This window comes from Xenopus laevis, chromosome 7L (genome assembly GCF_017654675.1).
Source record: "Xenopus laevis strain J_2021 chromosome 7L, Xenopus_laevis_v10.1, whole genome shotgun sequence".
Lineage (NCBI taxonomy): Eukaryota > Metazoa > Chordata > Amphibia > Anura > Pipidae > Xenopus > Xenopus laevis.
The window spans coordinates 127,006,595-127,029,210 of NC_054383.1; the positions used below are offsets into that span (position 1 = coordinate 127,006,595).

At 38.6% G+C, this 22,616-nt stretch overlaps 1 protein-coding gene across 1 annotated transcript; it reads left to right on the top strand.

Annotated features, from left to right (window-relative positions):
• Positions 1-17,327: 17,327 nt before the first annotated feature.
• LOC108697049 (phospholipase A2 inhibitor and Ly6/PLAUR domain-containing protein) lies at positions 17,328-21,500 on the top strand. The gene is made up of 5 exons (XM_018226723.2): positions 17,328-17,700; positions 18,451-18,564; positions 19,072-19,221; positions 20,344-20,496; positions 21,211-21,500. The coding sequence occupies exons 1-5, from the start codon at positions 17,649-17,651 to the stop codon at positions 21,360-21,362; spliced, it is 621 nt and encodes a 206-aa protein (XP_018082212.1). The 5' UTR covers positions 17,328-17,648; the 3' UTR covers positions 21,363-21,500.
• The last annotated feature ends 1,116 nt before the right edge of the window (positions 21,501-22,616 follow it).

Below are 22,616 nucleotides of genomic sequence, written 5' to 3' on the forward strand. Positions count from 1 at the left end.
TTGATTTTTTTTCAGATCTATAGTAAGCATAGAAAAGATACATTTTATCATCATTAAAAGCAAATACAAATTATTTAACAGATTTTCAAGGTTTTCAGAGACCACTGGTGAAACCATTGAGAAATATGTCATTGCAAAGTGTAGCTGTGGGTCTAGCTGCTAACTCTTGCTTGCCTACAGCGATGGGCACGCCAGCATAAAACCTGCAGATTCTATTGGTTTGAGGTGAGAGCAGCTTTAGGATGGCAAACTTTAAAGCAGGTTTCCTGCATCAGCCCCCTCCCCTCCAGTGATGTCACCCACCATGCCATTATCACCCAATTGTGACATCACTAAAGTGGTTCAGGCTGGGTGCATGTTATTAAAGTAGAACTAAACCCCTTCGGCGCTAAAATCCCTCCCCTGTGTTGCTTAGCAGGAACCTATAAAAAAGCAAAAATTATGTTTTCGTCTCTTGAGTTAATGCCCTTTTTATGCAAGACAAAGTTAACAAGGTTAGATTTAAAAAAAGACAAGTCCATCAAGTTCAAACTTTTAGCTATAAAAAAACCTGCCTAACTGCTAGTTGATCCAGAGGAAGGCAAAACCCCTTCTGAAAGGGATCCTGTCATCGGAAAACATGTTTTTTTCAAAACACATCAGTTAATAGTGCTACTCCAGCAGAATTCTGCACTGAAATCCATTTCTCAAAAGAGCAAACAGATTTTTTTTATATTCAATTTTGAAATCTGACATGGGGCTAGACATTTTGTCAATTTCCCAGCTGCCCCTGGTCATGTGACTTGTGCCTGCACTTTAGGAGAGAAATGCTTTCTGGCAGGCTGCTGTTTTTCCTTCTCAATGTAACTGAATGTGTCTCAGTGAGACATGGGTTTTTACTATTGAGTGTTGTTCTTAGATCTACCAGGCAGTTGTTATCTTGTGTTAGGGAGCTGCTATCTGGTTACCTTCCCATTGTTCTTTTGTTTGGCTGCTGGGGAGGGAAAAGGGAGGGGGTGATATCACTCCAATTTGCAGTACAGCAGTAAAGAGTGATTGAAGTTTATCAGAGCACAAGTCACATGACTTGGGGCAGCTGGGAAATTGACAATATGTCTAGCCCCATGTCGGATTTCAAAATTGAATATAAAAAAATCAGTTTGCTCTTTTGAGAAATGGATTTCAGTGTGAATTCTGCTGGAGCAGCACTATTAACTGATTCATTTAAAAAAAAAATAGTTTTCCCATGACAGTATCCCTTGAAGCCTCTCCAATTACCCTGAGAGGTGGACAAAATTCCTTCCTGATTCCAAGATGGCAATGGGACCAGTCCCTGGATCAACTTGTACTATGAGCTATCTTCCACAACCCTGTATTCCCTCACTTGCTAAACACCATCCAACTACTTTTTTTTGTAACTTGTATTTTTTATTGAAGATATAAAAGAAACACAACAGAAGATAACTGTAAACACAAGTCATAAAAGAGGAAAGAGTAGAGAGAAAGTCAGGAAAGAAATTAGACATTTAGCTGTCTTAAGATGCAATATACAGTATGGGGGTCTCACCATGGTATAATAACAATAAAGACATTCAATGGGCAGGAGGTCCAGAAAACAAGAAATACCAAGTATAGTCACCTTAAATGGCGATTTAAGATATATTCCCCTACGTAATTAGTTGGGTATCTATGGAGTTGCATATCCTTTTAGTTCCCAAATAGACCATATCCCGAGATAATGAGCCATTTTCAATTATGTAGAAAGGAGATTCTAGATTCAAAAAGTCCATTGCTCTTGACTCTCCTTTGTACGTCTGACAATGGTGGCACTGTCGCAGATTTCCATGGGAACCGTATGTCCCTACAGATGGTTTAATAGGGTATGTACTGCCTTCCAAAGAGGTTGAATAAGTGGGCAGTCCCAAAATATGTGGAGTAAGATGCCTTGCGCTCCACAGTTCCTCCAACTGGAAACAGCCGTTGAAGTTTGTCTGGTGCATGGTACCAGAACGTTAGTAATTTATATATTTGTTCTTTTTGTGGCAGTCACCACCTTTTTTGTATTAATCCATATAGATTGCTGTTCATCTTGAGAGAGTTGATGTGGTAGAAGAGAGTTCTGTTTAACCATCTAAGTGTGTGTTGGTGGAGGATCTGCATAGGGTTGAAGCAATAGTTTGTAAATGATTAAAATCAGGTCCTTTTGAGGAAGGCCCTTTCTGGCCCAAATTTCAAATTTGATGGGAGGTGTAGTTGCTGCTGCTTTGTAATAAGGGGTCACAAAATGGAGTATTTGAAAAAATCCGAAGTTTTGTTATGAGTTTGTTGATCCATAAGGTCTCCAACATTGAGGGTGTTAGTACTTGACCATCTTGAGAGAGTTGATGTGGTAGAAGAGAGTTCTATTTAACCATCTAAGTGTGTGTTGGTGGAGGATCTGCATAGGGTTGAAGCAATAGTTTGTAAATGATTAAAATCAGGCCCTTTTGAGGAAGGCCCTTTCTGGCCAAAATTTCAAATTTGATGGGAGGTGTAGTTGCTGCTGCTTTGGAATAAGGGGTCACAAAATGAAGTATTTGAAAAAATTCAAACATCCGAAGTTTTGTTATGAGTTTGTTGATCCATAAGGTCTCCAACATTGAGGGTGTTAGTGCTTGACCATCTATTATAAAAAGAGGGTTCCAAACCTGGTTGAAAAGCCAGGTCATCCAACTACTTCTTAAAACTATCTAATGTATCAACATTAGAATTAGACAACTTGTTATTAAATGTGCAGATTCGTCTCAATTAAGGAAACCCCCAACACACTACCATTTAGTGTATGACTCGTATTTTTTTTTATCAAAGTGAATAACATTGAACCTCATTTTCCAGTTTGCTGCCCAGTTTTCCAGTTTAGACAAATCACTCTGCAAAGTGGCAGCATCCTGCATGGAACCTATAGTTCTGCACAATTTAGTATCATCTGCAAAAATAGAAACAGTACTTTCAATGGCCACCTCCAGGTCATTAATAAACAAGTTGAAAAGCAAAGGACCAAGTACAGAGCCCTGCGGTACTCCACTAACAACACTGGTCCAATCAGAAAATGTTCCATTTACCACCACTCTTTGTAGTGTATCTTTTAGCCAGTTCTCTATCCAGGTACAAATACTATGTTCCGGGCCAACATTCCTTAATTTAACCAGTAACCTTTTGTGTGGCACTGTATCAAATGCTTTACGGTGAAGTAGATTACTGTACATCCACTGCCATGGCAGTTGAGGTTCTTGCTCACCTCTAACAGGGGAACCCATGGCTAGAGCATCAACCATTAGTAGATATTTAAGTGTAAGGCCCCAAGAAAGTCACTGGTATGCAAGAATGTGGTGAACTCAAAATACTTCTTTATTGCAGGGCACAGCATGCAGCACAGACTGGGGTGAAGGTTGTCCACAAGAGTATTCTTTACACAATATCAGTACTCACATAGACCACACCTTCATTAGCAAAACACATAAAAACCACAGAAATGTGCTCAAACTTTCATAACCTGCCAAATTCTGTAAAATGAACATGGTAATTTGGGGGTATGGCCACGAAAGTGGGCATGGTCAATTCTTTTTGCCCCCCTTTTCTATTTCCAAAATATAGGGAGGTATGCCACCCTGTCACACCCATTACTCCCTGAACACAACCTTGAATCTGATTAGGCCAGGGTTATAGATATATGAGACTAACATAAATATGGAGGGTTAACATGTATATAGCTCCTAGGCATTATAAGGGCAGAGACACAGGCAAAGATTCGGGAAGATTTAGTCACCCGGAGACAAATTGCCTCTTCTTCAGGCGACTAATCTCCTCGAGCTGCCTTCCCCCGGCTACAATCTTAATTGCCGGCAGGATGAAACTCGGAGCGATTGTTTTCCGAAGTTGCCCCAAGTTGTCTCACAAGGAAACTTTGGGCGACTTTGGAAAACTAAACGCTATCCCGCATGCAATTTCGATTCTAGCCGGCAGGAAGGTTATTCGGGGAGATTAGTCGCCTGAAGAAGAGGCGATTTGTCTCCCGGCAACTAAATCTCCCAGAATCTTCTTGTGTGTGTCTCTGCCCTAAGGCTGCCGCCACTAGGACAAGTCAAACTAAGCCCTGTGTGTCTCAACTAAACAAATTGACATGTTTTTCAGATGGACAAGATGTCCAAGATATTATTAGAAGATGCGGGAAATCTGAGGAGTGCGGCAGAGTTGGCACATTAAGAAGCAACGAAAAGAAGATTGTTATCAATACAACATGCTGTGACACAAACAGTTGCGATCCGCCCATTCCCACGCGTAAGTACAAATATGATTCTCGTAACTTTGGTGACTGTTTATATCATCCCTCATTCTGGAATAGTAACTGCAATATTAAAAAAATCAATGGACCGGGGATGCCAAGATTCTGGTTGGTTGCTAAGGATTACTATTCTGGAATAAATATTGTTCTATGTATTAGGACACAGCTCAGGCAGTGTAATTAAAACATTATACTATACAGTGCTAAGCTGGCCATAGATGTTGAGATTTTTAAAAGATCCGATCCTCATCGTGAGACCAAGATCTTCTCAGAACGATCGTACGATCGTGCGAATTGACCATCAACTAAAAAGACCAATTTGCCAGGAAAACAAAGGGGAGCTGCAAACATAAACAGATTGCACTGGGACCGACAAAGATTTTTTTGACCTGGCCGATCAATTTCCTGACAGATGTCGGCAGGAAAATCGTAAGATGTACGATCGTTCGAATCCCACTAACCGCACGATAATTTCGAAGAATTGGTCGGACTTCCCTAAAATCAGTCGTTCGGCAAGAAAAATCGTCGCGTCTATGGGGAGCTTTAAGGCTGGACCTTCTAGGGGTCTCAGATTGTTACAAATATCAGAAGTAAATAACATACGTAGCTCCAGGTGTATATAATACAAAACTAATAGGAATTATCTTAGAGTGGCCCACTAGGACCTTGGACTACCAGGAGATTCCCCGGATTCCCCGGTACCCTGACAGACCCTGTTTCTATACAATATTATCTAATTCAATACAACATAATAAAGCACGAGTGACTACAGTGAATATAAAATCTCTTACTGTACATTTACTTCATTACTCTGCAGCCTAATTTAGGTATGGGTATGGGATCCTTTATCCGGAAAACCGATATCCAGAAAGCTCTGAATTACGGAAAGGCCATCTCCCATAGACTCCATTATAATCAAAAAAGTATTTCCTTTTTCTCTGTAATAATAAAACAGTAGATTGTACTTGATCCCAACTAAGATATAATTAATCCTTATTGGAAGCAAAACCAGTCTATTGGGTTTTATTTAATATTTACATGATTTTCTAGTAGACTGAAGGTATGAAGATTTAAATTACGGAAAGACCCGTTATCCTGAAATCCCTGGGTCCCGAGGATTCTGGATAAATAGGTCCAATACCTGTACTTTAATATTTCAGCTATCAAAGCTGTAAACAATGGTAGAGTCCAAAATTAAAAAAGCTTACACTCTATGCTAATGACAGAAGAGCTGAAATGCTGTGTTGGTTCACCGCTCGGTGCATTACTCACCATCACTGGTGCACGGGAGCACTGTACTCAACAACTGCCATGAGAAGGTGCTACTACCGGTATGGGATCCCTTATCCAAAAAGCTCTGAATTACGTTAAGACTGTCTCCCATAAACTCCATTACAATGAAATAATTCCGATTTTAAAAAAAATTTCCTTTTTCCTTGTAATAATGCCTTATACTTGATCCCAACTAAAGGTGGCCATAGACGCAAAGATCCGCTCGTTTGGCGACATCGGTAAACGAGCGGATCTTTCCCCCGATATGCCATTAACGAGCATGGCTATATAGGGGGAAATTTGAAAAACGTTATCATGGCTATATCGGGGGTAATCTGAAAAACTTTAATCAGGATAATGGGTCTTTCCGTAATTTAAATCTTCATACCTTCAGTATCCGATTACGATGCGCAATGGGCTCCGGGCGGGATCGGTCGGGTCAAAATCAAACCTGTCAGAACGACCAAACGACCGATCTCCGCCGGACGAAAGATGTCGGCACTCTCCACGCACGATCCGAAAATCATATGAATCCTCGATAGGATATGTTCGTCTATGGCCAGCTTAAGATATAATTAATCCTTATTGGAGGCAAAACCAGCCTATTGGCTTTAATATATATATATTTTTTTAAAATATTTTTATTTTTGCATTTTTCAATAACAGTACAATACCGTTACAGAAAAGAAATAAGGAGTTGACAAGTATTATAGTAAGATGTATTTAATTATCCACAGTAGCCAGCAAATCAATTCAGGGTCCCCATATTTTATCAAACGTGTCAGGAACCCCCCTTGTAAGGTATGTTAATTTGTAAAGCTTTAGTTGTTTGTTTACAAGAGCTTTCCATCTTGATACAGTGTAGGGCCCATCCATGTCATAGCCACCATTTTTTTTTGCATAGAACAAAAGAAGGGTTATTAAGGGGGTGGTTCACCTTTAAGGTCCCTTTTATTATGTTAGAGAACGGCCAATTCTAAGCAACTTTTCAATTGGTTTTCATTATTTATTTTTGAATAGTTTTATACTTATTTGTCTTTTTCTTCTGACTCTTTGCAGCTTTCAAATGGGCTTCGCTGACCCCTTCTAAAAAACAAATGCTCTGTAAGGCTACATATTTAGGGACAGATTTAACAAACGTCGAGGTGAATTTTTGAATGAAAAAAAATTGAATTGCGAGCTATTTTTTGTGTACTTCTACTAGGGAATAGTCCAAATTTGATTCAAATTTGAAAAAAAATGTAAAAAATTGAATATTGAACTTTATCATGTACTGTCTCTTTAAAAATTCGGCTTGATCATTCGCCATCTAAAACCTGGCGAATTGCTGTTTTAGCCTATGGGGGACCTCCTAGAACCTATTTGGACTCAATTGGTGGACTTTGAAAAATCAAAGGTTTTTTTGGAAAAACTTTAAATCGAATTTGAATTTTTGAAAAAACATCGACTTAATTTCGGTTGGTCTTTTTGAATTCGAATTTCGAAGTTTTTTCAATTCGAAATCCGACCCTTGATAAATATGCCCCTTATTGTTATTGCAACTTTTTATTGCTCATCTTTCTACTCAGGCCTCTCCTATTCATATTCAAGTCTATTATTTAAATCGATGCATGGTTACTAGGGGAATTTGGACCCTAGCAACCAGATTGCTTAAAATGCAAATGGAAGAGTGGCCGAATAAAAAGCGAAATAACTCAAAAACCTTGAATAATAAAAAATGAAAACCAATTGCAAATTGTCTCAGAATATCACTCTCTACATCATACTAAAGGTTATCTCAAAGGTAAATAACCCCTTTAAGGCTCTCAAGTGCATTTGGGCAGAGATTAGGCAATGCTGGTTCATCCACAAGGAAATGTAGGATCACCACTATAATTAATTCATTCATTGAATCATAGGCTGCCTGAAATTAGCTAAGAGTTTGGGTACCAGGACTTTGATATTTTGCCTGTACAGCTCAGCAGTGAGTCCATGTGAGCCTGAGACTTTATTAGTTGCATGGAAAGTATTTCTTCGGGCTTTAGGGATTAGACTGGTATTTGTGCCAAGAAATATTTTAACTCAGCCTTAGGGGAAGATTCACTAACGGCCGAGTTTTCACCAGCGCCAGCTTCGTTCAGCTCACATCAGTTTGCCTGGCGCAAATGCGCTATGACTATGCCAATTCACTAATATGCGGAGTTTCATCCTGGGCGCCGAATGCGTCTTCGCTAAGAAATGTCGCACTGTCGAAGTAGCGCTAGCGTTCGTTTGTGTCTAGGTGAGTTTGCATACGGTAGGTAATTTAAAGTTGTATAGACGTCTTTATTATAAATGTTGGTGCAAATGCTTGAAGTTACCAGTTTTTACTACAAATGTCCAGTAGTGATGGGCGAATAAATTCATCTGGCACGAATTTGCGGTGAATTTCTGCGTTCTGCCGCTGGCGAATATATTTTTTGGACGCGCGTTCGAAAAGTCACTTGCGTCAAAATCGGCGTGCGTCAACACTATTCAGATGCCCTTTGACTTTAATGCCAGCATCATTGGACACGGGTGTCAAATTCCGATTTTTAGGATTTTTCGTGAAAATTTCCGATTTTCACAATTTTTTCGTGAAAATGTTAGATTTTCACGATTTTTTCAACACTATTCGGATGCCCATTGACTTTAATGCCAGCGTCATTGGACACAGGCGTCAAATTCCTATTTTCTTGATTTTTCGTGAAAATGACAGATTTTCACAATTTTTTCGTGAAAATGTCAGATTTTCACTATTTTTTCAACACTATTCGGATGCCCATTGACTTTAATGCCAGCGTCATTGGACACAGGCGTCAAATTCTGATTTTCTTGATTTTTCATAAAAATTTCTGAATTTCACAATTTTTTCTTAAAACTTTCCGATTTCACGATTTTTTCTCCAATTTTTCAGGACAAATTTGCCCATCACTAACAGGGAACATTAATAAAGACAAGAGAGTTAATATAATGCCCTACACATGAGCCCACTGTAACATGAATGTTCCATATGTTATGAAATGTCTGGAGAAAACCAGTTACACAAAAAAAGTCGGAAAAGTCGTGCATTTTCGGCTCACAGGATATGATGTAAGTGACAGAAGATTGAGGAGGATGTAACTACTTTTTAGCACTTTGCCTGGTCTGAGGTGGTGAAATCGACCTTTCGCCAGAGTGATAGAGTGCAAACGAATGATAGCGACCGTCTCTTTCGCTAGCGAATTGGTGCTTGCGCCTGTGAATTGGCGATGTCCCTGCAGGTGGCAACGCTGGCGAATTGTCGCCACCGTTAGCCACTTTGTCCTTTAGTGACTCTACCCCTTAGTGTAGGGGACTTTAGTGGTGTAAAGGGTTCAGTAAAAGTGAATGAATTTCTCTGCTATTTTTTTGGGGTCTGTGACTTCCACTTCTGAGGTCCATAATCCATAGCAACCAATCGGCAGGAAGCATTTACTGGTCACCTGTTTAAAAGCAAACATCATTGATTGCTATAAGGCTTGTATTAAAAGGATTCTTTTTATTTTTAATTTTGAAATCTGACATGGGACATACAGAAAAGTTGTGACTTTTTTTAAATTGTCGCACAATTACGACAGCTTTTTCGTATGGTTACCTGAAAACCTAAAAAAAAACACGAAGCAAAGAAAGGTCGTCCAATTGTAAAAAGGACATCTGCCATTGACTTCTACATGATGTCGACAGGTTTTAGCTGGAGTATTTTCAGAATTGTCACAATTTTGTTGGATAATAAATCCCCGAAAAGTTTTTTTTCCACGACTTTTTTGGATTTTGGCGACAAAAAACCTGACCCAAAAATAATTGAAAACGCATTCTGCATAATATATCCCATAATTGTACTAAATGTTTACAGCCCATTGTTACTGAAAAAACTATTTTAAATATTCTTGTCTTTTTATTTAAGTACCTCCCTTTGACTCAGAAGCCAATGGGCTGACCTGCCCCTCATGCTACATCTCAAATTCTGATATATGTTTACAAAGACAGCCCTTGAAATGTGTTGGAAATGAGACCCGCTGCATCAACTACATCAGTAAAGAGACACTTGGTATGTACAATATAATGAGGGCATGTGCTATTATTATGGGATTTGGCCGAAAAAGGAAAACTGAATTCAAACTCTAAGAGGCAGATTTATCAAGGCTCGAAGTGATTTCGAGGGAATTTTCAAAGTAAAAAAATTTGAAATTCGAAGTAATTTTTTGTATACTTTGACCATCTAATAGGCTACTACGACTTTGAATTTACTTCGACTTCGATTCAAAGTAAAAATCATTCGAATATTCGACCATTCGATAATCGAAGTCTCTTTTAAAAAACTTCTACTTCAATATTTCGCCAAATTAAACCTGAGAAAGTGCTATGTTAGCCCATGGGGACCTTCTACAACCATTTTGTAAGGGGCTGATTCACTAAGGATCGAATATCGAGGGTTAATTAACCCTCGATATTCGACTGGGAATTGAAATCCTTCGACTTCGAATATCGAAGGATTTAGTGCAAATAGTGCGATCGTACGATCGAAGGATTATTCCTTCGATCGAACGATTAAATCCTTGGAATCGAACGATTCGAAGGATTTTAATCCAACGATCGAAGGAATATCATTCAATCAAAAAAAGTTAGCCAAGCCTATGGGGACCTTCCCCATAGGCTAACATTGACTTCGGTAGCTTTTAGATGGCGAATTAGGGGGTCGAAGTTTTTTTTAAAGAGACAGTACTTCGACTATCGAATGGTCGAATAGTCACACGATTTTTAGTTTGAATCCTTCGATTCAAAGTCGTAGTCGTAGTCGAAGGTTGAAGTAGCCCATTCGATGGTCGAAGTAGCCCAAAAAAAACTTCGAAATTCGAATCCTTCACTTGAAGTTAGTGAATCGGCCCCTTGGTCTTCATACATTGAAGTAAAATCGTTCGCTCGTACGCTAAAATCGTTCGATTCCAATGATTTAATTCGGTAAAAAATACTTTGACTTCGATATTCGAAGTATTTTAATTCGATGGTCGAATTTGGAAGTATTTTACACTTCGAAATTCGACCCTTGATAAATCTGATTCTCATATGCAGTGGCGTACCTAGTTCTTACTGGGCCTCATAGCAAGTTAATTTTAGGGCCCCCAACATATTCCGAGGTTGTCCTGTTTTACCAGTAAATATTGAAATTGCTCAATAATGAGGACCTCATGGGGCCCCCTATACTTCCGAGCCCCCCTGCACCCACAGGGTCTGCCTCCTCTGTAGTTACGACGCTGGGCATATGCATTTTGTGAAAAAGAAATAAAATTGAATACAGTTTGAAAAAAATCATGTTCCTTTCAGTAGTGATTTGTCCCGTTTCGCTGAAAAATTCCGCGAATTTACAGAAAAACTTTTTGAAGTCAATGGGCGTCTAAATTATTTTGACTATGTATAGATGTAGATGTTGACATTCGCGACATTTTTATACGCCCACCTATTTTGTCCAAATGTATTAAAGTCAATGGGCATTGACATGCAACAATTTTTATGCGCGCGACTTTTCTGACGTGTGCTCAATTTTTTCGGCTATCACTAGTCCAGAGCTTTAAATTCACATGACATCAGATGAGTGAAACAACTTGGGACTGAATTAATACAGATTGATGTTGTGCATTGAAGGAAAATGTGGTTCAAAAGCATGCGGGAATTCTTACTCCCAAAATCGAATCTGCCAATGCTTTTACCGAAAAAATTTCAAGTTAAAAAAAACCATCATGAAAAAATGTGTGGATTAAAAAAAATTATAAATGCATTTATGTAAAAAAAAGACAACAATGTAAAAAAAAACACACACTCACACTATAAGAAAGTCTACTGCTTTTTCACCTTGTTTTACCCAATCTCAAACATCATTGATAATAAATCAGTCCCCTCAGATTTGATGACCTTCAAATCCTGCTAAAAAATGAAAATATTTCAAACTAATCTGGAACTGGATCCTGGATTCAGTTCATCCCTAATTCCCCCCCAAAAAATCCACTTTAAGTGAATAGAAAAATTCCCTCTGTTAAACTCTTTCCCTCTGTTAAACTCTTTCCCTCTGTTAAACTCTTTATTGCACCTACAGTATTGTTTATTTAGTCACATATTTTTACAACTATTTTAACATAAAGAACTGTGTAAAATAAAGAGGGGTTCACCTTCAAATTAATTTAGTGGGTTATTTATCAAAATCTGAAAATAACTCATTATTTTCTGAAAGCTACTCTGACCGGCACGGGTTTTGTTCTCCTTATTTATCAATACATTTTCCCGAAAATTTTAGGTGCGGGAAAAAAACTTGAAAAAATAAAAAAAGAAGATTTGATCAGAATTTTTCAGATTTTTGCCCAAAAACCATGAAATCTTCGGATTATTATCTTCGAAACCCAGATCAGGATATATTCAGGACTTCTCCCAATGACTTCTATATAAACTCGGTAGGTCTGAGGTGGAGTACTTTTTTTTCTGACCCCCTCAGTGTTTAGTAAATTCTAAATGTTTTTAGTTTTTTCCCACTAAAAATTATATATATATATATATATATATATATATATATATATATATATATATATATATATATATATATATATATTAATTTAATTTATATATATAATTTATAGTACAAAATAACCCGAATTTTTCAAGTTTTTTTGCATTTTGACTTTAATAAATAACCCCCTTAGTGTGTTATAGAGTGGCCAGTTCAAGGCAACTTTTGTATAGGTCTTTATTATTTATTTTTTAATTTTTTCAATTATTTTCCAACTTTAAAATGGGGGTCTAAAAAAAACAAATGCTCTGTAAAGCTACAAATGTATTGTTCTTGCTACTTTTTATTACTGATCTTTCTATTCAGGCCTCTCCTATTCTTAATCCAGTTTCTTATTCAAATCAATGCATGGTTGCTAGGGTAATGTGAACAGCCCCTTTAAAGGAGAACTAAACCCTAAAAACGAATATGGCTAAAAATGTCATATTTTATTTATTGAACTTATTGCACCAGCCTAAAGTTTCAGCTTGTCAATAGCAGCAATGATCCAGGACTTCAAACTTGTCACAGGGGGTCACCATCTTGGAAAGTGTCTGTGACACTCACATGCTCAGTGGGCTCTGATTGGCTGTTGAGAAGCTAAGCTTAGGGCTCGTCACTAATTATCCAGCAGAAAATGAGCTTCCCCTGTAATATAAGATGATGCTACAGGTTTGCTGATTATTAAATTCTGATGCTAATTGCACTGGTTTCTGTGCTGCCATGTAGTAATTATCTGTATTAATTACTAATCAGCCTTATATTGTGACATTTCTATTCTATGTGTACTGTATATTGTGAGTGGGTCCCTAAGCTCAGTAAGTGACAGCAGCACAGAGCATGTGCAGTGAATCAGCAGAAAAGAAGATAGGGAGCTACTGGGGCATCTTTGGAGACACAGATCTTTACTGCTAAAGGGCTGTGGTTGCCTTGGGCTGGTACAGAAGCACAACACATAAATGGGGGCGATTCACTAAATTCGAGTGAATTTCGAAGTTTTTTTTGGGCTATTTCGACCTTCGACTACGACTACGACTTCGAATTGAAGGATTCGAACTAAAAATCGTTCAACTATTCGACTATTGGATAGTCTAAGTAGTGTCTCTTTAAAAAAAACTTCGACCCCCTAGTTCGGCAGCTAAAAGCTACCGAAGTCAATGTTGGGGAAGCCTATGGGGAAGGTCCCCATAGGCTTTCCTAAGTTTTTTTGATCCAAGGATATTCCTTCGATCGTTGGATTAAAATCCTTCGAATCGTTCGATTTGAAGGATTTAATCGTTCGATCGAAGGAATAATCCTTTGATCGCATGATCGCAGAATTTGCGCTAAATCCTTCGACTTCGATATTCGAAGTCGAAGGATTTCAATTCCTAGTCGAATATCGAGGGTTAATTAACCCTCAATATTCGACCCTTAATGAATCAGCCCCATAATATACAACATTTCTAGTCTACTTCTTTTGTCAGGTTTTAGTTCTCCTTTAAAGGCTACATTTTAATTTAGACTGCCAAACATGTTTTGAATGTAATAAGAGATTGAGATGTGCCAAATATGTAGGGGTTCTTGTTTGTTTTTTTAAGCTGACCCCCCTATTTCTTTATGTTTCAGATAAAACTGTGACTACAGAGTCTTTTTATGGCTGTACCACAGAGAACATTTGCAAAGCTGGATCATCAACTAAACATTACTTTTTCTTGAAAACCTCCTTAATAAAAACTACCAAAATGGATGTGACCTGCAACAAGGCCTTTAGTTTGAATAGTCCAGTCCACCCACCTCTGGTCTCTTTAATAATAGGCTTAGAAGTCATAAGCGCTTTATTCATAAAGGAATATCTTCATTTAGAGTATTGCATATTACTTGTTTCTCTTTATGTATTTACATAGTCCTGTGCAGCTGTTCTGCTATACCTTTCTAAAAAAAACTGTAGAGTTAAAGCGATAGTAACCCTTAGAGACCTGTTTCTTAACCCTGGGTTCGACTACGGCTACCAGACTGTTTTAACCCTTGATTTGAAGAAAGCTGGGATCTGTAGTAACCCCTGTGTATGTAACAGAAAGTCTTACAAGAGTTCACACGATAAGCAAGATTAGTTCAATAGTTAAAAAACAATAGTTTAACAATATTAAAAAGTTGCATTTGTACTTGAAAAAACATTGACTAAACTCTTTTCTGTATGGGAAGAGTATTTTTGTGGTTATTTTGAGTCTGCCCTTGACAAATTGCTATTTAAGCGGAAAGGAAGGATCATTAAAGAATAAGAAAAATAAGTGAATTTAAAATTGACGAGGATGCTATTCTAAGCACTTTTGCAAAGTAAATTCATTATTTATTTTTTAATTCCAAGTTATTAAAAGATTCATGTACTGATAACATCAATACGTTTTGTTACAACAGCACCACCTGCTGGTCAGTTTCTAAACAGTCTGACCACCAAGTAGTCAAGGAAGAAGTTGTCAGGAGAAAAAAAGAGGCTGCTCTGATGTTCTTCTGGTTAGGAAAATAATTAGAAACCTTTCTCAGATCTTTCCTAAGCAGAAGAACATCAGAGCAGCCTCTTTCTTTCTCCTGATAACTTCCTTGACTACTTGGTGGTCAGACTGGTCAGAAAATGACCAGTAGGCGGCGCTGTTGTAACAAAATAAATTCATGTTTACAGTACATGTATCCTTTAGTATTTTGGAATGAAAAAAAATAAATAATGAATGCACATTGCAAAAGTGCTCGCCAGAACCCCATTTATCAATTTTACAATCACTTAAGGTTTACTTATCCTTTAAGAGTAATAAATAAAACAATGGAGCATTTAAAATATCGAATTGTATCAAATCCAGTAAGCAGCTCCAAAAATCCCAAAATCAAAGTCTCTGTCTTGATCTGGAAGCAGTCTCTTTGGTCTATGGATAAAGTTCTTTTCAAAAAGTATCATGGAGGCCTTTTGATTATTGGTGGGGAATTAATCTTGGGTTTTCTGGATAATGAATTTCTGCAATTTGGATCTTTATACCTTAAGACATGTATAAGGATTAATTATATCTTATTTGGGATCAAGTACAAGCTACTGTTTTATTATTACAAAGAAAGGAAATCATTTTAAAGTTTTTAATTATTTGGATAAAATGGAGACTATGGGAGAAGGGCCTTCCCGTAATTTGCAGCTTTCTAAGTGATGGATCCCATACCTGTACTATAAAAACATGGCAGGTAAAATACTGAAGGTACTATTGTTTCCAAATGGAGGGAGAAACAATTTTAATATGATAGGTGCCCTTTCAGGAGTTTATGGGGGAAAAAAGCCCGCAAAATTCGAGCAATTCAGGAAAAAAAGCCCGCAAAATTCGAGCAATTCAGGAAAAAAAGCCCGCAAAATTCGAGCAATTCAGGAAAAAGTCCACAAAATTCTAGAAATTCAGGAAAAAGTCAGAAAAATTTGAGCAATTTAGGAAAAAGCCCGAAAATTTTAGCAAATCAGGAAAAAGCCCGAAAAATTACAGCAATTATGGATTTTTCTTGATTTTACCAAGTTTTTCCATGATCCGATTAAAATCAAGTTTTTTAATTAATAAATAAGCTGAAATTGGGCATGGGAGTTTGGTCATGTTTTTTTTTACTAAAATATGAGATAAATCCAATTTTAGTAAATATCACAAAGGATAAATAGTGAAAGAAACTTGCTGCAGACTACAGAGCCATCAGTAAAGCCATGATTCATGCATCTAAATTAAGAGCCTGCTTTTAAATGGATGAGGAAGCAGTAATAATCTGAAGGAATCCATGGAATGTGATACTCCAGACACGCATGAACATTACAATTCCCATAAGCCAATATAACAGGGAGCGATGAAGGAAACATGTTCTTATCTTTCATTAGCATGAATTTTATGGTCCTGACTTTTAAAATCAGACACACCCGTGTGCTGTACAGCCTTATTAGCAATTCATTAAAGGACAAGGAAAGTCTAAAAAAGAATAAGGCTAGAAATGGTGTATTTTGTATACTAAACATAAGCATGAACTTACTGCACCACAAAGCCTAATCAAACAAATGATTTATGCTTTCAAAGTTGGCCACAGGGGGCTGTCATCTTGTAACTTTGTTAAACATCTTTGCCTGACCCTGACCCTGCACATGCTCAGTGTGGTCTGGGCTGCTTAGGGATCGTCATAAACAAAGCTGCTTGAATTCTACATGGCTGGGAAGTAAGGCGAGGGCTCCCCCTGCTGTTCATAAGTATGATTGTCTCCCTGCTCAGCAGTTAGGGACCGTCTGACAATTCCTATCCACAGCAGTAAATGAAGGGAGAATTTCACTGCATACAGTCAGGTTTCTTATAAAAACGGCACACATTTTTTAATTCAAGTATATTGGAGAAAGGTTTCATTTTCATTAAAGAAAGTAAAAATGGGATTTTATTTTTTTGCCTTTCCTTGTCCTTTAAAATGCAAAGTGCATGGCAGCAAGGGAACCAGTGCAGTCTGAAGCATGCAGCTAAGGGATTTGCTTATTGACCAATATTGTCCCATTTGGAGAAATCAGTGAAGAATAGAAAAGGAATTTGTTTTTCTGGATGCTCCCTGATATGTTTAAGGGGAAGCCCTGCTGCATGTCTAGATGTGATAGATAAATGTAGCATTGAGCTCCTACATATAAGGGCAGGACTCCACAGACGATTCCGGTGCAATGCGATGCGCTGCGCAAAAAAAATCGTACAAAAAAAAAAATCAAACTTGACCGATCGATATCTGCCCGATTTTCGGCCTGATATCGATCGGTTGGACCTGTTGGGAGCCCCCACACATGCTCAGATAAGCTGCCGAATCGGTTTAAAGGACTGATATTGGCAGCTTTAATCTGCCAGTGTATGGCCACCTTAGTCAGATGTTCAGCTTCGAAAGTATTAGCCATCTAATTGCCGTTGCATGTGAAAAAGAGGCTGTTTCTTATTCTTTGCTGATTTTGGTCTCTCCTTGCAATGTATTGGGCTTTCGTCCTACTCTGTGTCCTCTCTTGCTTTGCTGATTCAGGTTAGTTAATGCTGATAATTAGATCTTTTATTTAATGAAGAATTGAATCATGATGCTTGCTTCTCTGTAATTCTGTTATTAGAAATACTGATCTGCCCGGCATTGGTGCATAGGAACCCCTCAACCAGACCTTTTGGGCTCAGCTCCCTTCCCCTGTAGCATCCCAACATCTAAGTATACCTACAAGTTCCACCTCCACACTCCAGGACCTCAAGCATCATCTTTTGGAAGACCTGAATATTTTGCAAACAAGTTATATTCCATATAAAGACTATACTAATGAATATTACAGTCATAAACTCTTCTAAAGAGGTCAAAATACTCGTAATGACAATATTCCAGATGTATTTAGTAATTACAGTTAATAGTTAGTTGACAGTAGATTTTATCAGATACAAATTGTGACAGACAATTATTTCCGATCCCTCCCTTTGTCCTTGGTATAAGTTGGCTGGTCACAGAGCTGAAGAAGATCCAAGTGGCAGCAGGTCTTTGATCACAATGAGAATGTTCCTGACCAGCGTCTGTATCTTTTGTGTGTTCATAACAGCAGGTAAGACTTCTTTGATCATGTTCTGCTTGTGCTTCTACTTAATAATTATTCTGAGGACCACAATCTGGTAAAAAAATAAATTCTGGGCTTCTTGGGGTTTAGTTTCCTATCAGTTCCAGGTTTAAATAAATATACATATGACTTTTATACTGAGTTTCTAATCTGTGTATGGAGGCCTCTGTACTTTAACATATTAGAACAGCGGTCCTCAACCAGTGGCTTGTGAGCAACATGTTGTTCACCAACCCCTTGGATGTTGCTCCCAGTGGCCTCAAAGCAGGGGCTTATTTTTAAATTCCAGGCTAGGAGGCAAGTTTTGGTTGCATAAGAACCAGGTGTACTGCCAAACAGAGTCTCCTGTAGTCTTTCAGTCTACATAGGGACTACCAACTTACAACCACAGCCCATAATTGGCACCCCAGGAACTTTTTGTGTTCTTCAATTGCTCTCTAACTTTTTTTTACATTAGAATGTGGCTCACAGGTAAAAAAAGCTTGGGGACCCCTGGTATAGAAGTACTATATGGGGGCCTTGCATTTAGTTTCTTGACAAAGCTGTCTCAAGCTACTGTCTTCAAATCAAAAGCCAAAGTGAATCCTTATTCTGTAACCTGGCTCACTAGGTTACAGAATAAGAACATTGTTATTAAAGCCGTATTCAACATTACTTCAAAGAAACTTATAGCTCAGTAGTGTCAGGCTGTTCTGTGTGCTATAATTTTACCTCTCCTCCTGTTCTATATTTCTTCAGGTAACTGTCTGTTATGCACAGAGTGCAATAATCAAACCAGTTCCAGTTGTGAAGGCTCCTTGGTGACTTGTGAGTCCTGTTTGACGGTCATCACTGATGTACAGATACAGAATGGTAAGTGAACACTACAGGAATACGTCACAGACTCACACAAAACATAGGGTATAGAGAAGCATCTGCAGCTTAGATATTATACTCAAGTTTCTAAATATACTCTTTAGGCACCCAACTCATAGGCGTGTCATCAACACAATGCAGTCAGATGTTCTCTATCATCACATTGTGCCTAGATAAGCTGCATTATGACACTGTTGATAGAGATTCTTCAGATTGCCCAAATATGCACCATCATTACACAATGGCGAAATATGCTCCACCTTTCTGAAAGTATTGCTCCATCGTCGCTCCTTGCTCAGATATTAACATGCATTTATATAGCGCCAACGTATTGCGTAGCACTGTGATACACTCGCTCCATCCTAGATACACTGTATCACCATCAGAAATAGTCCATCAACATACAACGCCCAATATGTCTTATTCCCACTTTACCCAGATAGAGAAATAACCCCAAAACATAAATATATTATTACGTTCTGTTCTTTTCTCTATTTAATACAGGAAATGCCTCTTCTCCAACAATCTTCAAGTCATGCAATATGAATCCAGAGATGTGTAACATCTCCTACCATCTGAGTACTACGACCACTCACATGGGGCTCACGTCTTCCTGCTGTGATACAGAGTTCTGTAACAACGCTACCATGCACAGTAAGTTGGTATAACCCAATGTATTCTGTAATAATGTTATCATGCCACTGTTCATTCTGTAATATTCCTGTCCTGAGCAGTAAGTTCATACCGTCACTCTGTAATAGGTATAATTGGAAGCATTCAAACTGTTGCTAACTACAACTCAACGCATCCCACCGAGATGCAAGATGTATTCAATAAATAAGGATCAGTGACCCATTGGAAACCTCTCTATGCCGATTCCACTCAATTCCACAGTACTTACCTACAGAAAAATTCCTATTGTCTATAAATTCTGCTTTTAGGTCCTTCTCATTCACATGTACAGGAAGGGATGGCAGATCAGATGGTTTCTCCTACTGATTTCAGTGGGTAGGATGGAGCAGATGCATGCAGATTTAAGCTTTGGCCAGTTGAGGGAGCTAATCTTCCATCAATTGGTATCTACAATCTCAAAAGTCTGTATGAGTCAGCACTAAAAAAGCTTGAGGAAACAAGAATTCAGCATAATAGGAAATCTAAGTGCTGTAGATGTTTTTTTAGTTTTATAGCCGGTAAAATACCGGTCGGGTGGCAACCCTACGTCAGATGCCTTCGCCTTATATGTTTCGTCCCTTTAAGACTTCATCAGAGGCTTAATTTGGGCAGTCTGTATTGCAGCCTGTTAAATTGCCACACTGAGGTTCTCCCCAGTCCTCCGGTAAAGCGGCTCTCCCTGATATTTTCGCTGCCGCTAGTCTCAGGTTTCTACTGCTTTTCCTTGCTTTTTAAGAACAATATAACAATATAACAAGAAAGCACCACCTCCCTATTTTGGAAAAAGAGACAGCATCAAACCAACAGAAAGTTGAGATAATCACGTGCTTCGTAGTTGTCCTATTAGGCTGGACATATCTGCCTTTAGCCCAAAAAAGAGTGTGATTTACCAAAAATTCAATGGGGCACAAAACCGGGCCATAGCTGGGTAATGCATGCCAAGGCATGTTGAAAATATAAGTGGAATCATCCAGTGGAAGTTATAGTACCATGGTCATAGCCTTACTGTTTAGCAGAGTCAATGGCCAGCTCCAATAAAAACAGCATCAAAATACAGTATGATAACTTGTAGAAAGCTGAGTTCATCTATCCAACTTTTTTCAGCTCCTTCCCAGAACACCACAGAGAATGGGATGGAATGTCCCTCCTGCTTTGAAATGAATGCCAACTTCTGTGAGGCCAATGATACGGTTAGATGCACTGGATCTGAGAATAAATGCATTAGCTTCTATGGAAAGATGTCAGACTCAGACCAAGGTAAGTGGAAGTAATGCACATCCTGGTGTATAATGTATAATACAGAGCAATGCACAGATATATATTTATATATAGACTTGATTTGATTTTCCTACTCGTGAGGTCTTATAACCTCCACTTAGAAGAAATGCCTACCCAAATATAATAAAAGGCACAATGTTTGCCCAGGTGTAGAAACCCATTGCAACCAATCAGGAGGTAGCATTTATTGGTCATCAGTTTAATAGCGAACATCTTATTGGTGGCTATGGGTTACTGCTCCTGGGCAAACATTGTGCCTTTTATTCAGTGTCGGACTGGCCCACCGGGATACCAGGAAAACTCCCACCCAGGTGTCAGTGGACCTCTTGCTTCTAACCATTTAGCCTATTTCATGGTCATTCCCTATTTTTTAGGCTTAATAATGGAGAGGAAAAATAATAGTTTGGATAGTGGGCCCATGGTCTAAGGTTTTCTGGTGGGCCCACAATCTGAGGTTTTCTGGTGGGCCCCTGGCATCCCAGTCCGACACTGCTTTTATTACATTGGGGGGTTAGTGTACTAACCATAAAGAACTCACCAATGTGGCTGAGATCGCCTGGCCCTACAACCCATAGCAAACTGCTCAAATGCTGATGTGCCGCAGCAAACTAGACTAAGACTGATTTGAATACTTGTCTACTACACCCATGTTTGTCCATAGCCCTAAACATCTCCAAAACTCTTTGCTCTTAGGTGACTGCATACAGTTTGCTCTTCAGGGCTGTGCAACTGAAAACATCTGCTATTCCTCCGACATCCCTCTCATTCCTGTAACTCGGCTGTGTGAAGCCTCCACCACTCAATGCTTCGATGGTTTCAATGGTGTCCCTTTTGCCTTAGATTAAGGGTACCAGAGTCATGGTTATAGTATATATTTATATCTGTCCGTCAGTCAACTGAACTGCTAACTATCTGTAAAAATTAATTCATAATCTGCTTTCATAGTCTGTTTTCTGAATATTGGCCCTTTGTAACAATAAAATATTTATATCACCTTATTTATTGTGACTTTACTGTTATTCAACTGCAGGGGTTCTCCACTTAGAGTTACCGATACTGGAAACATTGTAGTTGTCTTGTTATAGTTCCAAGAATTTCTATGACAGCTAAAAAATGTTTTCTCCAAATCTCACATATAGTGGACATTGGCCTGGTTTTCCATTCTACAGCAAGTAAACATCTACTGTAAATCCCACCCTAATTACTCCAACCTGTAGTGGAAAGCCTTACAAGACGAGATGAGGATTGAAAGCTTCCAATGGCTTTGGAAATAATAACTTGCAACTATGTGACTTTATTAGAGGAGGGAATAATAAAGATGTTAAAGGAGAAGAAAATGTCTTTATACTTGGGGTGACAAAGGTTAGCCACGCCCAAGTGATCGCATGAACTTACCTGAAACCCTGTGCCGATGCTCCTATAAGGAGAAAACTGCACTGGCCCAGGATTCTTCCAGCGAGTAAAAAAGAACTACCGTTTCAAATTTCCCGGGGCAGATGCATGCGCAGTACAACGAGATAGCCAACTTTTTCATTACAGTTCAGCGTTTTACTCTACTGTTTGTGCACAGCCACGAGAAGAAAGAAGAAGCAGGAAGATGATCGTTCCGTGGTGCTCGCTGGAAGAATCTCAGGCCAGTGCAGTTTTCTGTTTATAGGAGCCGGAGTTACAGGTAAGTAAATGTGATCACTTGGGGGTGCCTAACTTTTGGCACCCCCAAGTATAAAATGACTTTCATTCTCCTTTAAGGGGTTAACTGCAAAATACTCAACCCCATTAAAAAGAAAGGTGTGACAGTTGTGTGACATCCAGCAGTTTGTTATACCATTTTCTTTGCACATCTTGCATACTCAACATTTAATAACTCACTAGTATTGTGAATGCAGTATTACTGGACACAACATTCTGAGAAATGGTAGATTAAAATGTTCTACCACATCTATAAGTAAACCTTGGGCATTCCTGAGTCTGGTTTCTGAAGTTTAGGTTAATCTATGCCAGAGGTCCCCAACCTTTTTAACCCGCGAGCAACATAAAAAAGTTGCGGAGCAACACAAGCATGAAAAATGGTCCTGGGGGTGCCAAATGAGGGCTGTGAT

What these genes read in the sequence shown, in the direction of transcription:
- LOC108697049 (XM_018226723.2), top strand. Translation starts at nt 17,649, where the DNA reads ATGAGAATGTTCCTGACCAGCGTCTGTATCTTTTGTGTGTTCATAACA. An exon ending in TGATGTACAGATACAGAATG is followed by an intron (nt 18,565 to 19,071) that starts GTAAGTGAACAC and finishes TATTTAATACAG; the next exon opens with GAAATGCCTCTTCTCCAACA. An exon ending in TAACAACGCTACCATGCACA is followed by an intron (nt 19,222 to 20,343) that starts GTAAGTTGGTAT and finishes AACTTTTTTCAG; the next exon opens with CTCCTTCCCAGAACACCACA.